The sequence below is a fragment of the Haliotis rufescens genome, unplaced genomic scaffold (genome assembly GCF_023055435.1).
Source record: "Haliotis rufescens isolate VD_foot unplaced genomic scaffold, xgHalRufe1.0.p SCAF_8, whole genome shotgun sequence".
In the NCBI taxonomy this organism is placed as follows: Eukaryota; Metazoa; Mollusca; class Gastropoda; order Lepetellida; family Haliotidae; genus Haliotis; species Haliotis rufescens.
The window spans coordinates 42,951,764-42,973,880 of record NW_025964372.1 but is presented as its reverse complement, the minus strand read 5'-3'; the positions used below and the strand labels follow the sequence as shown (position 1 = coordinate 42,973,880).

At 39.1% G+C, this 22,117-nt stretch overlaps 1 protein-coding gene across 5 annotated transcripts in view; it reads left to right on the top strand.

The window, feature by feature from the left end:
- Positions 1 to 22,117, top strand: part of LOC124120240 (protein mesh-like) — an 87,056-nt gene that overhangs the window by 10,339 nt on the left and 54,600 nt on the right. The window contains exon 1 of one of the 5 annotated variants that reach the window (XM_046483013.2): positions 1,200 to 2,051. The exons of 3 other annotated variants lie outside the window; for them this stretch is intronic. In XM_046483013.2, coding sequence (XP_046338969.2) covers positions 1,809 to 2,051 — 243 coding nt within the window. In that variant the 5' untranslated portion in view covers positions 1,200 to 1,808. Of the gene's footprint in view, positions 1 to 1,199; positions 2,052 to 22,117 lie in introns of those variants that run through there. One more of the 5 variants, XM_046483014.2, reaches the window with a different exon arrangement.

The window sequence follows — 22,117 nt, the reverse complement described above, 5'->3', positions numbered from 1 at the left end:
ATATGATTATGATCTCATACTTATGTAAACAATTATATTTATTTTATCTGTGTATATCAGTGTGTATGTGTATCTTTTTACGATATGATCCTATAATAATCATGTGAACCAATCTCAAATATGGTATTATCATATTTATGTAAAAAAATTATGTTTATGATCTCATACTTATGTAAGACAATATGATTATGATCTCATACTTATGTAAACAATTATATTTATTTTATCTGTGTATATCAGTGTGTATGTGTATCTTTTTACGATATGATACCTCTGATAATCATGTGAACCAATCTCAAATATGGTATTATCATATTTATGTAAAAAATTTATGTTTATTATATCATACTTATGTAAGCTAATTATGTTTATAATCTCATACCTATGTTAAACAAATATGTTTATGATCTCATACTTATGTAAACCAATTATATTTATTAAATTTTATACAGGTGTAAATAAAAAATAATAATGGATTTTAATAGATATTCTTTAATGCATACAAATATATTTTTTACAGAAACGGTTTAGGTATGTATCTCTAAGAGTTAGCAAGGTGAACACATTTGCATTAAAATACTTAATTAATACTTCAGAATGTATTTGGTCACGAAGTCAAAACGATTTTGATTGGCGGAAGCTCAAATGTCGTTTTGTAAATAAACTAAGATAAGGCCCGTGTGCAAATAATACAAACCGAAAAGTTGGGATGTTTTTTATTTCTCTTTCAATCATAGCAAGCACGTGAGAACACTATTGTTCATCTATTGATTTTCGGATATTTTATAAGTATGAATTTGAACATCCATATTCATATGTGGACAAAGTTTTACCTTTTTTCAAATCAGTATCTGCACATATAGTACATACCCACGTAGTTGGATAGTTGGATTTAATAACTTTGACTTTACTGATATGTTTTTAGCCTGATTCACAAAAAGCGATCCCTTTGTCCACAAATATTTGTCAGCGTCAAACCGTATGAATGCTCTGAGAAATATGTACCTATTACAAATATCAACCCTTTTGTTGAACGTCGTTTATTTTGCGAGTAGTTATGGCCCGACTTTGAGACTATCCATCTTCAGTCGCCGAGTGTAAGTGTTCGACACATAAACCACACACACGATGCCAAGCGGAGTGACAAGAGTTCTCGCCCTTGACACGTGCTACCCAAATAAGCTCTCACTGTGTAGATTTCACAAACACAATGACGTCACGGCAATGCGTGCACTAGCACAAGTTAGATGGGGAACCCTTCTCGCTTGTGTGGTAAATAACAGTGAATATCTCGCGATCGGGGCCACGGATTTTCACGAAATTTTACAGTTAGCTCGGGTATACTTGCCCCACCCCACCGAGTTACTTTCCTGACCATGCTGATGCCCTGGGGGCGCAGGCGAAGTGACCACACCCAACAGAGCACGGAACCCAACATAGGCGCTGACCCATATTCAACCGGCTACGAATGTGGAATAGCAAAAGGCGCTTGAATAGGCGCTTGAATAGGCCTTTTCACCAATGATCGCTTGTATTGGCACGGGAATAACGGATGTATAGCGAGGACAAGACAGTTTGCGGCACAAGAAGTGTGTATGAGAACCCTAGTCATTCCTCCTTCTCTCTATCGGATAGACAGAGGACAGGAGCCTGATGTCTCGATCGTCCCGTGTCTCTGACGAACAGCGACACCGTCCGAAGACGAAGGATATATTTTTTCAAACCAGTCGACATGAGAAAACATAGAACCAATTCAAGATGTAAATTCGTGTCGACTTTCTGTCTTTTCATGCCATCTTGTGAGTATAATGTGTTCAAATGTCCGGAGAACAGGCTTCAGTCGTACTGGGATAGTGCTGTATGTGATTTTCATCGTCTCGGGGGTTCTGGTGTTCAGCGCAGGGGTGGGAGCCCTACCCCTCTCTGACTTTTACCCCTTCAATGCCAGTGCCGGGGACAATCTGACAGATGACAGCGATGACGGGGGGTCGGGATCTATCAAAATCGGAGTCCCTTTCCCATTCTTCAATCGTAGTCACGATAAGATTTTTGTAAGTATAAACTTATGTTTATAATCATGTTTCATGTTTTGATATTTTTTCAGGACATAGAAACATGTCTGTATTTGCATATATAGTTGTAAACAAAACTATATGATCATTACAATATTATGTTTTATGTCGCAACTTTTGTCTTTCTGTGTTCATTGTTTGTTTACCCCCCAAAAATGAACAGTTTTACCTTATGAGTCTAAATGAAATGTACCGTGTATTTATTTAATAAAATATTAACCATCTCACCCATTCGTAAGGAACATTTCCATTAGGTATATATATATATATAAATTTATCATTGGTGATGACTATCACCATGACAACAATGGAGAAACATTTAATGCTAGCTCATTTCATTGTTTGACAAAAACAACAACAAAACATTTTAATATGGAAAGAAATTGCAAATTAAATATATTGCTGATTGGTTACCTTTCAGATACGTTTGATAAGCTTGATATTATTATTTTTATTTTTATTAAAATTATATTAATAAACCATTTCATAAATATGTTTGTAATTATGCATCACGAAGGTTAACGTTGATAAAGTTCAGAACTTGTTGTGTAAAAAAAAGTAGTATGTATACATCCCCTTTTTTATTGCGGACAATTCTTACTTCATCATTCATCACACATGTGATAAAGGAGTAGATACATCAGCATGCATCTGATGAAGGAGAATATACTCCGATCCGTTGTCTGCCTATTCACAATAATTAAATTAACTTCCGTAAAACCTGATAACACCTGATGAACTTGTGTTACGTTCGCTGACTCAGCATTTCAAACCAGGACGATGTTTTATCATAATATATATAACATATATCGAGATACAACAAAGTAATCAATAAAATATATCAGCAAATATTTTAACATTTACAATGGACATTAGCAAATGTAACGTCCACACCTAATATGAAATATCATGGGGCTGATTTAACACTTGTTTGATTACTCCCCGCGAGCTATCAGTGCAGATCGATACGAGATCAATAGTTTCAACTTAGACAGTCTCCGCCCTCCATTCATGGCTGTGCTCCACCGCCTCAGTGATGCTGCAGGCGACTGACAGCGTTAAAACGTGAATGATCTGACACACCCTTCTCAGCTTAAAACCTTTTCCTCCGCGATCTCATTTACCGTGTGTTGGGATTAATCTGGGATATACAGCGGCAATGAGACCTGTAGAAGTGGCACGAAGACCAAGCGATGTATTAGAAAGGTTGTAATCCATAAAATTGTGTCTACCTTGTCAAGCGATGTCATTTCAAACTTCACATTTGTATATTTTCATGGGAGATATACGTTATACATGTAAAGATAAGAAGTCCATATACACCAAACACGATGTATATGAGCAAATAAGTCCATTTATCATACAAAATATCATGCCAATGTCTCACACAAAACATGACACATATATGATCGAATAAGTTCGTATACCACACAAAATCTCATACAAGAGGGAATAAGAGCAAATATTGATTCAGAATCCTGCGTCAGAAGCCTTTCTTGGAAATAAGTTCATCTTTAGAGATGAACATAACGGATACAATGTTCATCCATTATAGAGAAGAACATAACGGATACAATGTTCATCCATTATAGAGAAGAACATAACGGATACAATGTTCATCCATTATAGAGATGAACATAACGGATACAATGTTCATCCATTATAGAGATGAACATAACGGATACAATGTTCATCCATTATAGAGAAGAACACAGTGGTTATAATGTGTTCATCTGTTATTTATTGAACCTGTGACGAACCTTATTTGCGATCTATACATTAGAGAATAGAAATATTTTGAATACGCGAAGGAAAGGGTTATGGTGATATTGACTTTTTAATTCACATACTGAGACAAATTTTGTTTGTGTTTAATATAACATATTGAATCAGTCATCAGTGGGAAGTGCGTGTTTAAATAGACAAAGTTGGGACTTCCAGGATAAAATTGTATTTCTATGTAATTAGAAGTCTATATTTCGAGGTATCAAAAGACTATATGAGACAGTTGGGTAGTGTAGTTGTTAAGGTGTTTGCTCGTCAGGAAAACTCCGGGTTCGATTCTACCCATGTGTGAAGTCCATTCTAAAGTGCTGGATTATTGAATGTGTGGTATAGGACCGCCTCTGTGGTCTAGTGGTAGAGCGTCCACCCGGAGAGCGGAAGGTCCGGGGTTCGATCCCCGGCCGCGGCATACCAAAAGACATTAAGAGATGGTACTTGTTGTTACCCTGTCTGGCGATCGGCATTAAGAGGCTAAAACAAGGACTGGTCGGCTTGGAGTCAGTATGCTGTCTGAGTAGGGTATTCATGTTAAACCGTGGCATGGTATCTCAGTGAGCTAGCACTATAAATCAGCATCAGTCTGGACTAGTACAAGCAGACACACACACACACACACACACACACACACACACACGTGCATGCACGTCGCTATATAAGTGCAATAATCTTGGACGCGACGTTAAACCCCATTTCACCTCACCTCTGGTGTGGTATAAAGCACACTATCACACCTTCTTATTGTCCTGCACCAAGACTGGAATATATTTATTTCAAGAAAAAAAAACGCATACAAAAGCAGGTTAGCCAGCTCTTGCTCGCTCTATTCCAAAAATTAGCATGGGGAATATTTTTTTAGAGTCAAGAAGGATATTGTGTAATATAAGATTTCATAGATTAAATGTTAGTCCGACCTTCTTACTGTCACGACCATATGGAGAGTGCCTTCTGGATCATGGGGTGGCTGGGGGAGTGGAACGGGAACTGGATAAGTAGGTTTGTGCTGATTGTAGGGATGTTATCCCACGCCACTTAATGAGAGACTGTGCCCTTTTTGTAATCATCTAGAATCTGAAGTTCATTTTCTTTTCTATTGTAGCTTTTATGATGATCTTAGGTTTGAAATCATCTGATAAGACTTTTACTATGTTAACTGATAAGACTTTTACTGTGTTAACTGACGTCATGTCAAGCTCTGACGCCTCGTTAATCAAACTTTTAGTATCAACTATTAATGAAATGTTTAACAGGAGACAGCGTTTTACATAATATATGTCTTAGTCGATTGATATCTGTATATTTTAATACATTTTAATCTATTTTATTTTTCTATTAGGTATGATCTTACTTGTGTATATCTGTTTTAAAATAGTGTCTCATAAGCCTAGCTAGGCTGGATGGTATGATAAATTTAATATGATGTATTGTTATTGTTTCATGCCATGTGACACTTTAATAAACTATGTCACTATGTCTATGTTATATTCATGGCGTTTGTACAGGGATTCACTGCAAGGAACACTCCTTTAAAGTCACCTATTTTCGCGGTACAGATAATAGCTTTAACTGCTGTATGTTAACCTATCGTACTTGATGTGGCATATTTTGAAATTACTTGTCAAAGATCATTTGAATTTCGGTCAGCAGTGACACCAACAACTCTTTAAACACATCAGTCATCTAATGAGAATTCAAAATGGTCTTTGTGTGTGTCGGCAGCTTCCTGAACGTGATGCCTCCTGTCCCATGTGCTTATGAGTCAGGACGACTATAGAAATTGAGTCGGTTTGAAATATATCAAAGTTAATCTTTTTACATATATTGCTATATGAACTACACTGTATAACTGTTAAGTACATATAAACTGATACTACTACTACTACTACTACTACTACTACTACTACATATACGTTTTTTATATAAAAAATACACATTTAAGTAATATCTTCACCACCGAGACCATCATAATTTTTTAATTTGTGTGTGTGTGTGTGTGTGTGTGTGTGTGTGTGTGTGTGTGTGTGTGTGTGTGTGAGAGAGAGATTCAATTGCCCCCTATAAGCTTGTGCTGAGGATATATTATTATTATGATGATGATGATGATGATTATTATTATTCATATTCTTCTTGTACTGGGGGCGGTCGGGTAGCCTAGTGGTTAAAGCGTTCGCTCGTCACACCGAAGACCCGGGTTCGAATCCCGACATGGGTACAATGTGTGAAGCCAATTTCTGTTGTCCCCCGCCGTGATATTGTTGGAATATTGCTAAAAGCGGCGTAAAACCAAACTCACTCGCTCACTCACTCTTCTTGTACTGTACTGTTGGGCATGTGACCCCGATGACCATCCCGTATGACACATGTTGGTGTCACACTACTACTGACTGTGTGTCTTGTCACATGCTATGTACTGTCACTCGTTCACCACATCCTTCTGATGTTCAGGCTTGCCTGTAAATCTGTCCATCGACTTTATTCTCCTGGTCATATTTAAAATTGGCAAGTATCATATAATACCACCTTATGATTACATCACCCGCTAATCCACGATACCACTTTCCAACGCCTGTCCATATAGAAAGAACATCTGCATTTTTTATTTGAATATCTCTATATAATATTGCATCATGACATGAACGTCCTATAATAAAGCGCAGAAGTATTAAATACTTGAATGACAGTAAAGTATCCACAAGACTGTATGACAAGAGGGTTGACTTCAACTTTCCAAAAGTCAACTTTCCCTGTATGTCGAGCAATATTCCAGGAGCTCCAGCCAGTTGTGTCCCCCTTTCACTACTTTTGAGTGAGTGAGTGAGTGAGTGAGTGAGTATGGTTTTACGCCGCTTTTAGCAATATTCCAGCAATATCACGGCGGGGGACACCAGAAATGGGCTTCACACATTGTACCCATATCGGGAATCGAACCCGGGTCTTCGGCGTGACGAGCGAACGCTTTAACCACTAGGCTACCCGACCGCCCCCACTAATTTTGAGATACAACCGATCATACGTATTCAATGACGCATCAGTGACCAAAATTATGTCTGATGCAATTCCCTATTTTCACTTGTACAATGTGCTCGCGAGTTTGTTCAGGTGAACATTTGACTTGACTTTGCATGTGTTTGTGACGTGTGCCACCGGTCGGAGGATACGCTCACCTTTTCGCAAACACCTGGTATCATCAGTTATTGATAGTGATTCATAAACACATACATTCGGAATTACACAACGGACTCGTTTTATTAGGGAAAATAAATTTTGTCGCTTTTATTTACAAGGCTAAAAACACATCACGTGTGTCAGATCATACTACAGTATTTCCATTATATCACGTGTGTCAGGTCATACTACAGTATTTCCATTATACAAACAATGAATCTTTTGGCAATAGTTTACTCACGATGCAACTTGCTCGTTATAACATAACTCTTGTGTGACGAGCACGTTATCGTATAATAATGATATTATTTTTAAAAACCTTCAACCTCATGAACAGAGCATGTTTAAAATCGTGCCCAATCTGCAGCAGAATAATCGCTAACGAGGCAGTTTCAGCGCATTCGACTTCTGAGCTTTTATCTCTGTTTAAAGACCCACCTTTACCACAAACAAGGTATTTTTCGTTTTGTTTGAATGTGTTACATGACGAATGCTTGATTATTACCTCCGGGCTATGTTCGTATCCCCTCATGATGTCTGTTAGGTAACGCTAACTAAATCATACGTTCTCCTGCAGGCATATATGCCAGAGATATTAATAGATTGAAGATGGATGTATATCCTGAATGGGGTTTTCAGAATTAAAAATATGTTTCATAAATCGTTATCTTTGTTGACATTAGTTTTGTAAATAAAACGACACATACATTTTCATACTCATAAGAGATCTCTGAGAGTCCATTTTACGACTCCAACTATACCATAAGTATATGTTTATGAATCACTAAATAGTGATGGTGTTATGTGTTCGCGTAAAGATGAGCGTACCCTGCCCCACCGGTCACAAACACACGCATAGCTAAGTCAAGTGTTCACCTGATCAAGTGGAACATATGGTAAAACTCAAAATAGAGAATTGCATAGGACATCATTTTGGCCATTGATTTGCCAAATTTGGAAATATCCTCCACATGTCTACGATAAAACATTTTGAAAGCCTTATTAAGGCATTGAACGTTGTAACCAAGATCAAACAACCCAATGTAGATGCAGATTGAAAATTATATCATCCTCTTTATAGAAGTTGTATGAAGACTCTGACATTTTTTGATGCGTGTCATATAAGGTACGGAATGTGAGTGTTTCTTTAGAAGCCAAGTTCTAATAGAAATGTGTTCAGAATAAGGACATTTTTCTGAAATACATAAGTAATAACTGAATATGCTATGTTTCAAAATACAACTTAAATAGACTGTGCTATTGAACATGGAGTTTACATTCGGTCATCACAAGTCCATTGCTTGCAACAACCAACCCACCCCCGTTGCAATCGGGTGAGGTGAGGTGAAATTGGGTTTAACGTCGCGTCCAAGATTATTGCACTTATATAGCGACGTGCATGCACGTGTATTTGTGTGTGTGGCTGCTTGTACTAGTCCGGACTGATGCCGATTTATAGTGCTAGCTCACTGAGATACCATGCCGCAGTTTAACATGAATACCCCACTCAGACACAGTATACTGACTCCGAGCCGACCAGTCCTTGTTTTAGCCCCTTAATGCCGAGCGCCAGACAGGGTAACAACAAGTACAATCTTTTAACGTCTTTTTGTATGACGTGGCCCGGGATCGAACCCTGGACCTTCCGCTCTCCGGGCGGACGCTCTACCACAAGACCACGGAGGCGGTCCCGTTGCAATCGAAATACCTACATTTTCTTCAGATGTGTCCACAAAAGGACAATATTCTAAAACAGATTTGTAATCCTTGATAATTCAAAAATTGATGATTTATTAACACCTTTAAATGTCATAATCACCAATGTTAATAAAAAATAATTCAAATCAATAACAGAAATTGTTCTTCGAACAAAGACCAGATCTGGAGAACTGACGTATCGGCTGGGATATTTGTCATTTGAAAATAGACAAGTATAACACAAGACGTCGATAGAATCGACTGTGTATTATATTTCATTATGAAAGAAAACTATAAGACATAATGCACCAAAATTATATACTGGTATGTACATCAGTATATTTAATATGAGGAATGTACAATGTACAATAGACATTCATTGATGCGTGTGCCACATGGTTCGTTGTTGAATTCGTGTCACATAAGGAATGGAATGCCAGTTTCTTTAGGAGCCAAGTACAGGAGAGCTGTGTTCTTGACACCTGACGGGGATGCTTCCATGTCCTACTTTAATGTCTCCCCGCATTACCCCCTGGTGTGAAATATGAATATAACATACTCAGCATATTAACAGTTATCGGCCCTAGTGGCTTAAATTCCTCAACAGCGTGTGTAACAGTTCACGGCTGTGATATCACCTTGAATTTCATGTGAGGCTTAAGCTGATGCAGTTGGTGTGAAGTCATACGAGAACCCTATAGCCTTGCTTATAGTCTCCTTTCGTAACACCCTGTAGGACCCACGGACAACCGTTAAGAGCAGTATAAAGGTGTTTTGTTTGTTTGTTGTTTAACACCGCACTCAGCAACATTCCAGCTATATGACGGCGGTCTGTAAATAATCAAGTCTGGATCAGACAATCCAGTGATTGACATCATGAGCATCGATCCACGCAATTCGGATACGATGACCATCTTCCCGAGGCAAGAGAGTTAACTGACTTTAAAAATGGAAACTGGACTTTTATAGTCAGTAAACTCTCTTGCCTCGGGAAGATGTACGATGACATGCATCAACCAAGTCGGCGAGCCTGACCACCCGATCCCGTTCGTCGTCCCTTACGATAGTAATGGGTTGCTGAAGACCTATTCGGACCCTGATCTTCACGGGTGTACTGCAGGTGACATTTGATCGCCGTGAAGACCTATATTCAAATGTATTGTAGATCATAGCTCAACATTATTGGCGACAGCAGGACATTTGTGCAGTCGGGATTTGAAAGAAGGGGCGTGTGAATTCATATGGCTGGCATACACGTATGACAACCTGTTAGCTCAACCTAAAATTCAACCATCGTGCGGTTTCTGTAAATTTTCAACCACCTGATGCACTACCGATGGTGTCTACATCGAAACCAACTATTACTTAAAATATTATGGAATTTACAAACGGGTTATTTTTATCGATTGCGGTCAGGTTATAACCTGTATTTAAGTATTACATTTTGTAATTCAATACACATCCTTCCGTTGACCTCCTAACGTTTTGGTTTCCTTTGCCGCAACTTCAGCGGCTTGTGTTGGTCATTAAGACGCCCGTGCATAAATCTGACCCCTGGGGACACATCCGCAGAGTGGCTGCACTGTTGTGGGATTTTATCGAAAAAAATTGTCTCCGAAAATTCTTGAAAAAAATATTTATACTTCAGACTGATGACAAAAAGAAATTGCCTGCCACAAAAATTACATTGTTGCAAGGAAGTCTCCTTTATGAAATGCAGGCTCGTATGTTTTAATAAAAGAACAAATCTGGTTTGCAGCTGTAAACATTTCTAATCTCGATACTAAATGCCAGCGGTATAGTGGTCAGGTTCGATGTCAACGTGTCCTAAAGGTCTGGTTCGATGCTCCTGCTTATGTATACTTCATTATGTAAGTTGTAAGGTACTCTTTTGGGAATACAAGACAAACAGTTCCTGTCAGATATTATGTAAATCAGTTCCTCAAGAGATTAATTTTGCTGTCTTTCTGCTCCGTTAATTTTATGTTTTCCAGACATATTTCCAGTATACCTTAATTTTATCTTTGAAATATGCAAAATATACATACACAGTGATTTGACTTCACACATCTCTATGATTAGCAGATCATGTTCGGGGCTTATGAGAGGGCAAGTTTGTCTCATGAATAGTAACAACCACTGTAAAACGTGGTTAACTTTTTAAAATTATGTACTATTGTTAATTCATTTAATATCTTAAGTATTAAATGAAAACAAAACACAAAAAGCATAATTTCATTTTACAAAGACGTTTAAAAACAATCTATATAATAAAAATATAATTAATTTCACGCCGGGTTATATAGAAAGGTAGAGGTCGTATCACACCCAATATCAGTGTGTATAATCTCAACGATATCAGTGACATATGAACTAGGCGTCGACATATCTTCTCCAATGAACCGTTATCCTGTATCACGTGTACATCGTAACAGTACCTTTATCAGTAAATGTAACGGTAAAACTTCCTATCACAGCAAATTTTACAAATGTCGTCCAATATTTCAGATACTCACAGTCCAACAATAATGTTTGTTTAGGCATTTTAACTGGAGCGAGTTGGACAGAACAGTTAACCTTGACTGTTCCCACACACGTGTCATAACAATGCTTTCAATAACGTCGAATCGGCTCACAACGAGGCTCTGACCTCGTGATTACGTCAGTCTCTAGATGGAAAAACAATGTTTAAATACCTCCAGTAGTGTATGGAGTTTCCTTATGTGAAACGCCCGGTTTCGCAGACCAGATCTGTGCAGGGAGTTTGCAATACTAACAGAAAATAGGAAATCAGATTTGCCGGTGTAAGGAAAATATGCCGATTACCGATTTTTAACAGTATTGATTGTATATAATAGATTATGACGTTTTCCGGTTATTATTCCTGCTTAAGGTGGCTAAGCCAGATGTGGATGTGAAGATTGTTTCTGTTATATTCTATTGGCAGACAAGTATAAGGTAAATTACGTAGTGGCCTCACGAATCGGTGTTTGCTGAGAAACAGAGTTTTCATGGAGTATCGGTTCCTTATTCCTTGTAGTGTTATTTATGAAACAAAACATCTTTGAGCAGGCTTTAGTGTACGTCCCTTTTGTACGCAGCAGCGATGGCGGTCAGAAAAATGTGTTTGTCAAATTTTAACTACGAGGTCTCGAACCTGGAGTCTTAACTTGGTGAACGCGTAACTTTTGGGCGACACCACCCCTCCTCTCTCTCTCTCTCTCTCTCTCTCTCTCTCTCTCTCTCTCTCTCTCTCTCTCTCTCTCTCTCTCTCTCTCTCTGTGTGTGTGTGTGTGTGTGTGTGTGTGTACAGTTAAAGCTGTTATCTGTAACGCGAAAATAGGTGACTTTAAAGGAGTGTTCCTTGCAGTGAATCCCTGTACAAACGCCATGAATATAACATCCCTACAATCAGCTCAAACCTACTTATCCAGTTCCCGTTCCACTCCCCCAGCCACCCCATGATCCAGAAGGCACTCTCCATATGGTCATGACAGTAAGAAGGTCAGACTAACATTTAATCTATGAAATCTTATATTACACAATATCCTTCTTGACTCTAAAAAAAAATATTCCATATGCGAATTTTTGGAATAGAGCGAGCAATAGCTGGCTAGACTTGCTTTTGTATGCGGTTTTTTTCTTGAAATAAATATATATATTCCACAGTCATGGTGCAGGACTATAAGAAGGTGTGATAGTGTGCTTTAAATCACACTAGAGGTGAGGTGAAATGGGGTTTAACGTCGCGTCCAAGATTATTGCACTTATATAGCACGTGTGTGTGTGTGTGTGTGTGTGTGTGTGCGTGCGTGCGTGCGTGCGTGCGTGCGTGCGTGTGTGTGTGTATGTGTGTAATCACATCATGAAGTGTTCTGTAGTTCACCTTCCAGTCTTTGTGTAAGGATAATAAGACAAAGGATAATTCCTGCTTTGGGGGCAATGTATTTCTTTAATTAGTTTACGTAATGTGTTTTTCCTATTCTCAATTCGTTTCAAAACATTTACATACAATTAAGGGATGCAGACTATAGTAGCTTTTGTTTATAAATGAGATATTGATGACATTTATCTGCCATTGTTAGAATATATAACGAATGTAAATACAGTCAGATATAAGGGAGCACATCACCTTTAGTTTCTATCGAAAGACGTAATTGTAAGCAGTATACTTGGTATATCACATAACGAAAAAACAAAATTCCTTTGTTTCCGATGAGCGAATCAGCTGTCAGTTACAATACATACACGTGCTCCTGACAAGGTTTTATGTCAGAACAATTCCGTCTTCCTGACCGATTTATTTTTTGCCAGAAATGTTGCTGCACACGCCTATTTACATAGAACCTGATTGGCTCATGAGTCAATGGATGTAAGTGACTACAAAAAGAAGAACGATTTACGATTTACGTAATGTCAACAACCAGAAATTCGAGCCATGAATAATTTTATAGCCAACATACAGGTAATGTTCATTCTTGCATAACGTATTATATCAAATATATTACGCATATAAGTGTTTGTGAGATTTGGAGTTCTTTGAAAAGCGGAAAGTAGAACCCGGATCTGTCCTAGTTTCGCCACTGAGAGGGTCTTGGTTTGGGGTATATTCTTTACGTGTACTCCAATTGTGGATCACATTTCTCTAGGATCTTGGAACTACATTGTCGTACAATGTGATTTGGAACCAAGTCGATTGGGTAGTTCTGAATGCCTGGCTGTTTTAGTGTGTAATCATGCTGCTAATTGTGGATCGGTTGTGTTTGTAATGTACCACGAATCTTAATTGGTTACTTGAACGGAGAGTGGCACAGTGGTTAAGGTATTCGCTCATCACACCGAAAACACGAGTTCAATTCTCGTCGGGGAATAATATGCGAAGTCCATTTGCGACGAAACACTATACTCAATCACTCACTTAAACTATATTTTTGAAAATACATCTATTTTGATATTTGAGTTGATTCATTAAGAGTTACCTGTGTTCTCTATCATACGGAATGTCACACAGTTATGTCTGCATATGTGAGGGAATTCGAACCCGATCTGTCTCCATGACAAGCGAACTTATGTGAGATCTGTGCTATGTACCATGCAGGTCTCCTCAAGACATTCTCAGTCGAAACAAGAGCTTGGCATATTGAAGCGCTAAAGGAGCGATATAGGTAGCCCGTAGGTGACTGTGTTGGCCGATCAAACTCTCGGGTTCGATTTCAAAATTTCAAATTATGTGAAGTCTATTCATCATTTTCCCAACCTTCGCACTACTGGAATATTCCCGTGAAGATCCAGGTTAGAATAGGTCTTCAGCAACCTATGCTTAGCGTATACGCAAGAGGCGGCTAACGGGATCGGGTGGTCAGGCTCTCTGTCTTGGTTGATGCATATCCCAATGGCGTAGATCGATGCTCGTGATGTCAATCAGTGTATGGTCTGGTTCGGACTCGATAATTTACAGATCGCTGTCATATGGCTGGAATATTCCTGAGTGCGGCGTTAAACAACAACAGCAGCAGCAGCAACAACAACAACAACACCACTACAACTGGAATACAGTCGGAACGGGTGTATCATACAAATGGCCATGGTATTGTAAACACTTGCTCACGCACGCTCTCACACACCATCTTCCCGAGGCAAGAGAGTTAACTGACTTTAAAAGTCCAGTTTCCACCCTTGCCGAACTAGGCTGAAATTCCTGGGCTCGATCGTAGCGCCACCAGTGGCTATTACGAGTTATGTCCTTTCTATGCCTCTCCTATGGACCAATCAGATTCCATCTCTCGTATCATTTGCATTTGCTTCAAACAAAACGGTGGCGCCCAGTCAAGACGATCTGATTGATAATCAAGATCTATATTGTGATAAAACGAGTCTTACATCGCGAAGTACATCATATCACGTGAGCACCTCGATTTAAAGTATGACGAGATTTAGAAAATATCTGTTGACAACGAGTTAGCGGTGCACATGCTTTGCAAATCCTGCAGTCAACCGAAATCTGCATGACACTTTACGAACCGGATTTCGATTTCAGTGCGCGATTTTGATTGGACTATGCATAGACTCGTTAGTCCAGCCAAAATGTAACTCCATAATACCAGCCTAGTTCGGCAAGGGTGGAAACTGGACTTTTATAGTCAGTTAACTCACTTGCCTCGGGAAGATGCTCACACACATGTACTGTCCGTTATAACATATTTTCACATATGTTACATGGTATTCCCCATTATCCCATTTCTGTTTTCTAAAGGGGGTTAATTAGGTACCAAATCATAACATACATATATTCACACAGAATCCTATACTTAACTTCCTGTGATAGAGAACATTTACTGCTATAATTGTACAGTGGACATTCCAGTGTCTGTAAAGCTCCCGGTCACACGGTAGTCCCACGTCGATGTGAGGAGCCTTGATCTCCCGATTACCTCTATTTTCCACTTGTATGTGTACATATATACGTATTATATCAGCGGAGTACGTGGTTACTGATGTTTATCTGGGCGTGGCGCTAGATATTCATACTGAGGTGAACATTATTAACACCATGGGCGATGTTTCATGCATTCTAGGGTTGCAGCAAAGAAATAGTGAAACCCGTCAAAATCGGTGTTGTCGATAAAGTTGTGATGAATATTCATGAGGGATTATATGTTATTAAATCGAGGGTGTGTTTCTCTGTATAATACCTCAATAAAGAGGTGTTGTGACCTAGCAGCTGGTTTGACGACGCAGTAATCTGTAATGTCAACGAAACTTATTCACCTTTCTATGTTCATTAATGTCGTTATGAATTTGTAATAAGACCCTTTTCGAATTTGAATAGTGGTTTATTTATTTACGAAATAACCTCTTGATATATTCATTTTGAAGATGGAGCACTTAACATTGCATTCAAAGATTGTTTTCATTTTGCAAACGACTTGGAAACGTGCCCTAACAAATACCGATGTATGACAAAATATTCCGTTTCATTTATCACCCCCCCCCCCCCCCCCCCCCCCCCCCCAATGGAATCGCTGCTCATGATTTCAGTAATTATTGTCTTATTAATTACAAGCCGTGTTATACCTGGCGGCGTTAAAAGACAAAAGGGCATAACTGTACTCCAATACACTACATATAGGGGTAGAGCAAACTTTATTTCTTATACAAAGTATTGTTCATATTAACATGCAATAAGGAACATGATGACCTGGCGATTATGATGCTTGAATTATCAGCTCCACGTGGGTCCGTGCACGTGTCTTTCAGCGTGCTTTTCACCATAGGCGGACCCGCCCTTGTTAACTGTAATAGTTCAGGGCATAACTATACTTTACACTATACTTTACACTATACTTTACATTATACTTTACATTATACTTTACACTATACTTTACATTATACTTTACTATATACTTTACACTTTACTTTACATTATACTTTACATTATACTCTACACTATTCGTTACACTATACTTTACACTATACGTTACATTATACTTTACACTATAATTTACACTAGAATTTACACTTTGCATTAGACTTTACACTACTTTACACTATACTTTACACTGTACTTTACATTATACTTACACTATACTTTACACTTTACATTGTACTTTACACTATTCTTTACATTATACTTTGCATTATACTTTACACTATAATTTACACTTTACATTAGACTTTACACTATACTTTACACTATACTTTACACTGTACTTTACATTATACTTACACTATACTTTACACTTTACATTGTACTTTACACTATTCTTTACATTATACTTTGCATTATACTTTACACTATAATTTACACTTTACGTTAGACTTTACACTATACTTTACACTATACTTTACACTGTACTTTACACTTTACATGATACTTTACACTATACTTTACATTATACCTCGTACTGTACTTTACATTATACTTTACACTGTACTTTACATTACACTACACATGGGGGTAGATCAAACTCTCTTTTCATAAATAAAGCATTGTTCATATTTTACGAGCAGAAACATCTATTTGGAGATAAGATTGCCAAAGCGCCCGTTGACAACGAGGTTCCGACTATGATGCTTGATTGCCAACCCCACGTGGGTCCGTGCACGTGTCTTTCAGCACAGGTGTTATCTAGGGTGGCCTTTACCAGGCGATCATCTCCTTGGAATCACGTGCAACCTCGCGAAGTGCATCAACTCACTTTCATTAAAAACATGAAACGATTTGCAAAATGTCTGTCGACGCCCAGTTGGGAGTACACATCCTTTGTAAATCCTGCAGTCGACCGTAATCTGCACGTTGTCTCCATGTTGTTTGCGAACCGGATTTCTAGTTTGTCACGCAATTTTGATTGGACTCTGCATAGACTCGTTAGTCCAGCCAAAATGTAACTCCGAAATTCCATCCCAGTTCGGCAAGGGTGGAAACTGGACTCTTATGGTCAGTAAACGCCCTTGCCTCGCGAAGATGATCCACAACGAACAACATTAGATGTTGCACCTTTGTTGAGTCTCCCCTGCTTGCAGCCTAAGGTCTGCGCATGATGCAGTGTCTTATTCGCTGGATGTGTCGTCTCAGACAAATATGAAGCTAATTTTGTAAAGCGATGCGTTCTATCACAATATTCCGACCAGGATGACGTCAAGTGACATAATTTTGCTATAAATCATCCCTGTAGCTTTATATAGCTTACTTTATAACCACAACGCCTCTACGTGTGTGAAGTATACACGTTGAGTAGCTTTGGGGTTTCGTTATTTATTGGTATGTCTTCATCTAAAACGCCTTGACTGTGTCTGTTCTGTATAAATGAGACTTGTACTTGCATGTGTATTTTGTTCTCCATTCATGGCATACCTGCATCTACTTATCTCAGCGTCTTACATCCATTTAAATACCGTGTATGACATAATTTATTATTCGTTTTCGAAGATGGGGACACTCGCTCATTTAGCAGAAGGGACGCTCAACAATTTCGCAGAAGGGACACTCAACAATTTAGCAGAAGGGACACTCCCACATTTAGAACAGGAGCACTCAGTGATTTTGCTGAAGGGACACTCACACATTTAGCACAGTAGCACTAAGTAATTTAGCAGAAGGGACACTCATATTTACTTTCACTTTAAGTTCCATACACGCATCCATATTTCCTGCACAATGAGTCCATCATATCCATCTGCCCTTAAAAACCCCGTCCCCAAATGCACCCACCCAAACAACAGCCCTACCCCCCCCCCCCCCCCCCCCCCATTCATATCATATCCATTTGGCGATCCCAAAATAAAGTGCAGCCTCGAATGACCGAGACATGGCAACACTCATAATTCCCCTACTCTTTCCAAATAATATGCTACGTGTTTACTTATATGATGAACGTGATGTAAGCAACGATTACGTCTTGTGGCTATGGCAACGTCACACGTGCAAAATAATATAAACATGATTATGTACTTCATACCTGTGAAGAACGGACTGGGGCCTTAATCGCAATCATCTGGAATAAATGTAAACCTTAATTTAGCTCTGAGCTAAGTTTGTTGAAGAATCCTGAAACTAAGCGCCCTAGTGCAGTATCTCGGCTATATTTATCTTACGAAATATGTCTACTGCATGAAATTCCCTCGCTGTCCAAACTTCTTGCGGCGGCGCTTGTAACGGAACGGTTGATGCCGGTTCTCCGCTTCCTGCTTGCTTACCTATTTGCACTCAAAGATGATGACGTCAGCAAAACGTGTGTACATGGTTTTAAAGAAATAATATTCTAAATATATGTTTAAAGTAGTACAAATCGGAAACGAATTAAGGAACTGCAAACATCTGACACCGAAATCAATAATAATTGGTTATTGAAGATGGGCGTTATTTCAAATATTTATTATTTACATCATTATTTAAAACATGGATATAGTATTTTTCCATGATGTTTAAACTCACAGTTATTTATCTGAACTCTAAGCGACATACGAAGATTAAAGGGGTTGTATGTGTCTTTTAGAGGATTTGCGTCCCTTGGCTATACAGGATCCGCTGCTCGTGGATTAGTCTCTTACAGACCCAGTGCATCACATTCGCACCCAGTCCACCTTCATTCACTTCTCGGGTTCAGCAGCCTATACTCATCCCCTTTACGGCTAAGAGACTTGAGTGAGTGAGTGAGTGGGTTGGGTTTAACGCCGCTTTTAACAGTATTATTGTGGAAGGAAAGCCCGAAGTGATGCAGGTCTCAGACGTTTACCACTTCGGTGAACCCACGAGCACGGGTATGGTGCTGACAAACCTAGAAACATAAACGGGGCGAACCGGGATTCGAACCCACAATCATAGGTTTCTAGCCTGCCCAAGGGAATCAACTCTGCACAGCGAATCGCGACGCCTTAGACGACTGGGCCACCCGTGCCCTCTAAGAGACTTGAGCATTCCCTAATACTCGATGGGTCCTTAAACAGAATCATGTATTTAACCATGTACATGCCTTTATTTCGGCGACTATATGATACTCTAGTCATGGATTCGTCCTAATCATTGCACCTGGTCTTCATCGCAAATTACACCAATAGTGATAAAACGTCTTCAACCTGCTTTGCGTTGGTCTTTGAGCAAACATGAAGCTAACCCCCTGGAAATCAGAAATACGTCATTAAACAATACGCACAGACTCTTATAGAGTTGTATTCATGTTTGTATAATCCCGTTCCAAAACCAGCGAGGAAGCTGATTAAAGATTACCTCTCGTTTGACTTATCTACTTGGGCAACCCCATGTGATTTCCAACGAGTTTTTCCCTACATCCGAGATACGATCAGATATCCAGCGGTGTGAAGTGCTGACACTCTGTCCTCTCTGCTCCAGCGCGGCAATGTTCTGCTCATTTTCCAATTATATTTGTCACCACAACACCGTGCCCTATGTTTATCTGATATACATCACAGCTCCCGTTTGAAACATGCACTGTGTGAGAGACACGGAGAAGTTAATCGTCTCAGTGAGGTGAGGTGAAATTGGGTTTAACGTCGCGTCCAAGATTATTGCACGACGTGCATGTACGTGTGTGTGTTTGTGTGGCTGCTTGTACTAGTCCGGACTGATGCCGATTTATAGTGCTAGCTCACTGAGATACCATGCCGCAGTTTAACATGAATACCCCACTCAGACACAGTATAATGACTCCGAGCCGACCAGTCCTTGTTTTATCCCCTTAATGCCGAGCGCCAGACAGGGTAACAACAAGTACAATCTTTTAACGTCTTTTTGTATGACGCGGCCCGGGATCGAACCCTGGACCTTCCGCTCTCCGGGCGGACGCTCTACCACTAGACCACGGAGGCGGTCGCACTAGGTGAGAGACACGGAGAAGTTAATCGTCTCAGTGCTAGTTCAGATCTGATATCTGCGATGTAAACTTGATCGTGCTGTGTGGACATTATTGAGAGTATATTCGTCATTTATCATTTAACTTAAGCATTTATCCATGACATAAGCTTATGACATAAAAACATGTATGTCATACCCCAATGACATAAGTATGCAAATTAGATATGCAAATTAGATAACCGGAAGAGCGAGCGGTTTGATTTGAAACTATATATTATAAGTGAAGTTACACCAGAGATATAATCAGATTACACAGAATCGTTGTTGTTACCGTTATTAAAGTTTCAATTATTCTGCAAAAGTCTGTTCAAGTATTTTGTTTAGAATAATCCGAGGAACTTTTTTTCTCAGCGAATTGTTTATTTTGGTTTACATGGCTATGGAAAACATGTATCACTACGCACGATCAATACGTAAGATTTCGACAAGTTGCTGATGTTAATGTTTAATGCAATTATTCCTTAATTTGGAAGCAAAAATGTGAAAATGATTAATAGAATTCATCACTCGTGTTTTTTAATATGGGAAATATCAACCTCGTCCCGTTAATCGGTATTTGCCTCGCCAAAGGCTCGGCAAATACCGATTAACTAAGACTCGGTTGATATTTCCCATATTAAAAAACACTCGTGATGAATCCTCTATTTATGCTTTAACTAGTTCCGTCACACAATGTAAGACCCCGTGGATATACGTGTTAGAATTGGTCTTAAAATGCTACTAACAGATCGGGTGGTCAGACTCGCTGACCTGATTAATGCAAGTCACCGTATCCCAATGCGTAGATCGATGCTCATGATGTCAATCACTGGATTGTCTGGACTCGATTATTTACAGACCGCCGTCATATAGCTGGAATATTGTTGAGTGTGGCGTTAAATAACAAACATACAAAACACTATGAATTATACGGTTGAAGAGTGAGGGAGTTAGGTTTCATAGCTTTAAACAGTATCATCACAGCTTTTTGGATTAAGGTAGCCATTAGACGCTCATTTTAAGTGCTGTTGGATGCCAAACCAGCCTAAAATTAATGTAAAATGTCGGTGTCATGAGGTTATCTAGTTCATTTTTCAAGATACATTCAATCAAGATGGTATTGATAGTTATTCCGTAGACAATTTCATCGTGTCGTTTTGAGGTCGTCTACTATTTTAAATCTTCCAGCCCTTTGATATAGTTCGATGACTTTCTTTAATGCTCTTCATAAATCAAAGCTCTTAAAAATCACACCTTTGTTGAATCTGAAGACTTGTAACTCGATATTGTTGTTGACTCAAAGTTCAGTTTTCAGTCCTTTCATAATTTCAGAGTAAAATAGAAATATCAAATCTTTTGAAGGGCCACAATTTTGTAAATATATTTAAATCAAAGGTAACACCAGCCTTAGATACAATGGCCGGGTGTTACTTGATATTCGGGCCATGTACACACCTTCATGTTGTCATTGTATATTTATACAGGTAACATAAATTACACGGGTAATAGTTACACCCATCTACCATCTCTACCCGAGTTCTTACCTGGGTTATTATGTCAGAGTGACCTTGTTTCTTCCTGGTTACAAATGACATGGTGTACGGCAAGGTCCTGTATTAGCTCCCGCCGTCTTTATCAAGACGTTTGAAGGACACGATAAATGTGAGAGATAAGATAAGAAGGGATTAATGTTGGATCTGCGACTGACAAGTGTTTTATTACTCCTTATGTTCTGCACGATTCACGTGATGTATAATTAAGAGTGAGTGAGTGAGTGAGTATGGTTTTACGCCGCTTTTAGCAATATTCCAGCAATATCACGGCGGGGGACACCAGAAATGGGCTTCACACATTGTACCCATGTCGGGAATCGAACCCGGGTCTTCGGCGTGACGAGCGAACGCTTTAACCACTTGGCTACCCGACCGCCCGTATAATTAAGAGGTTCCATGTCAAGTTCATCATTATTAAGTTGGTTTAAAGGAGAACTACGGTAGATAGCCTTGTGGTTGAAGCGTTCGCTGCAGGCTCGGGTTCGATTCCCCACATG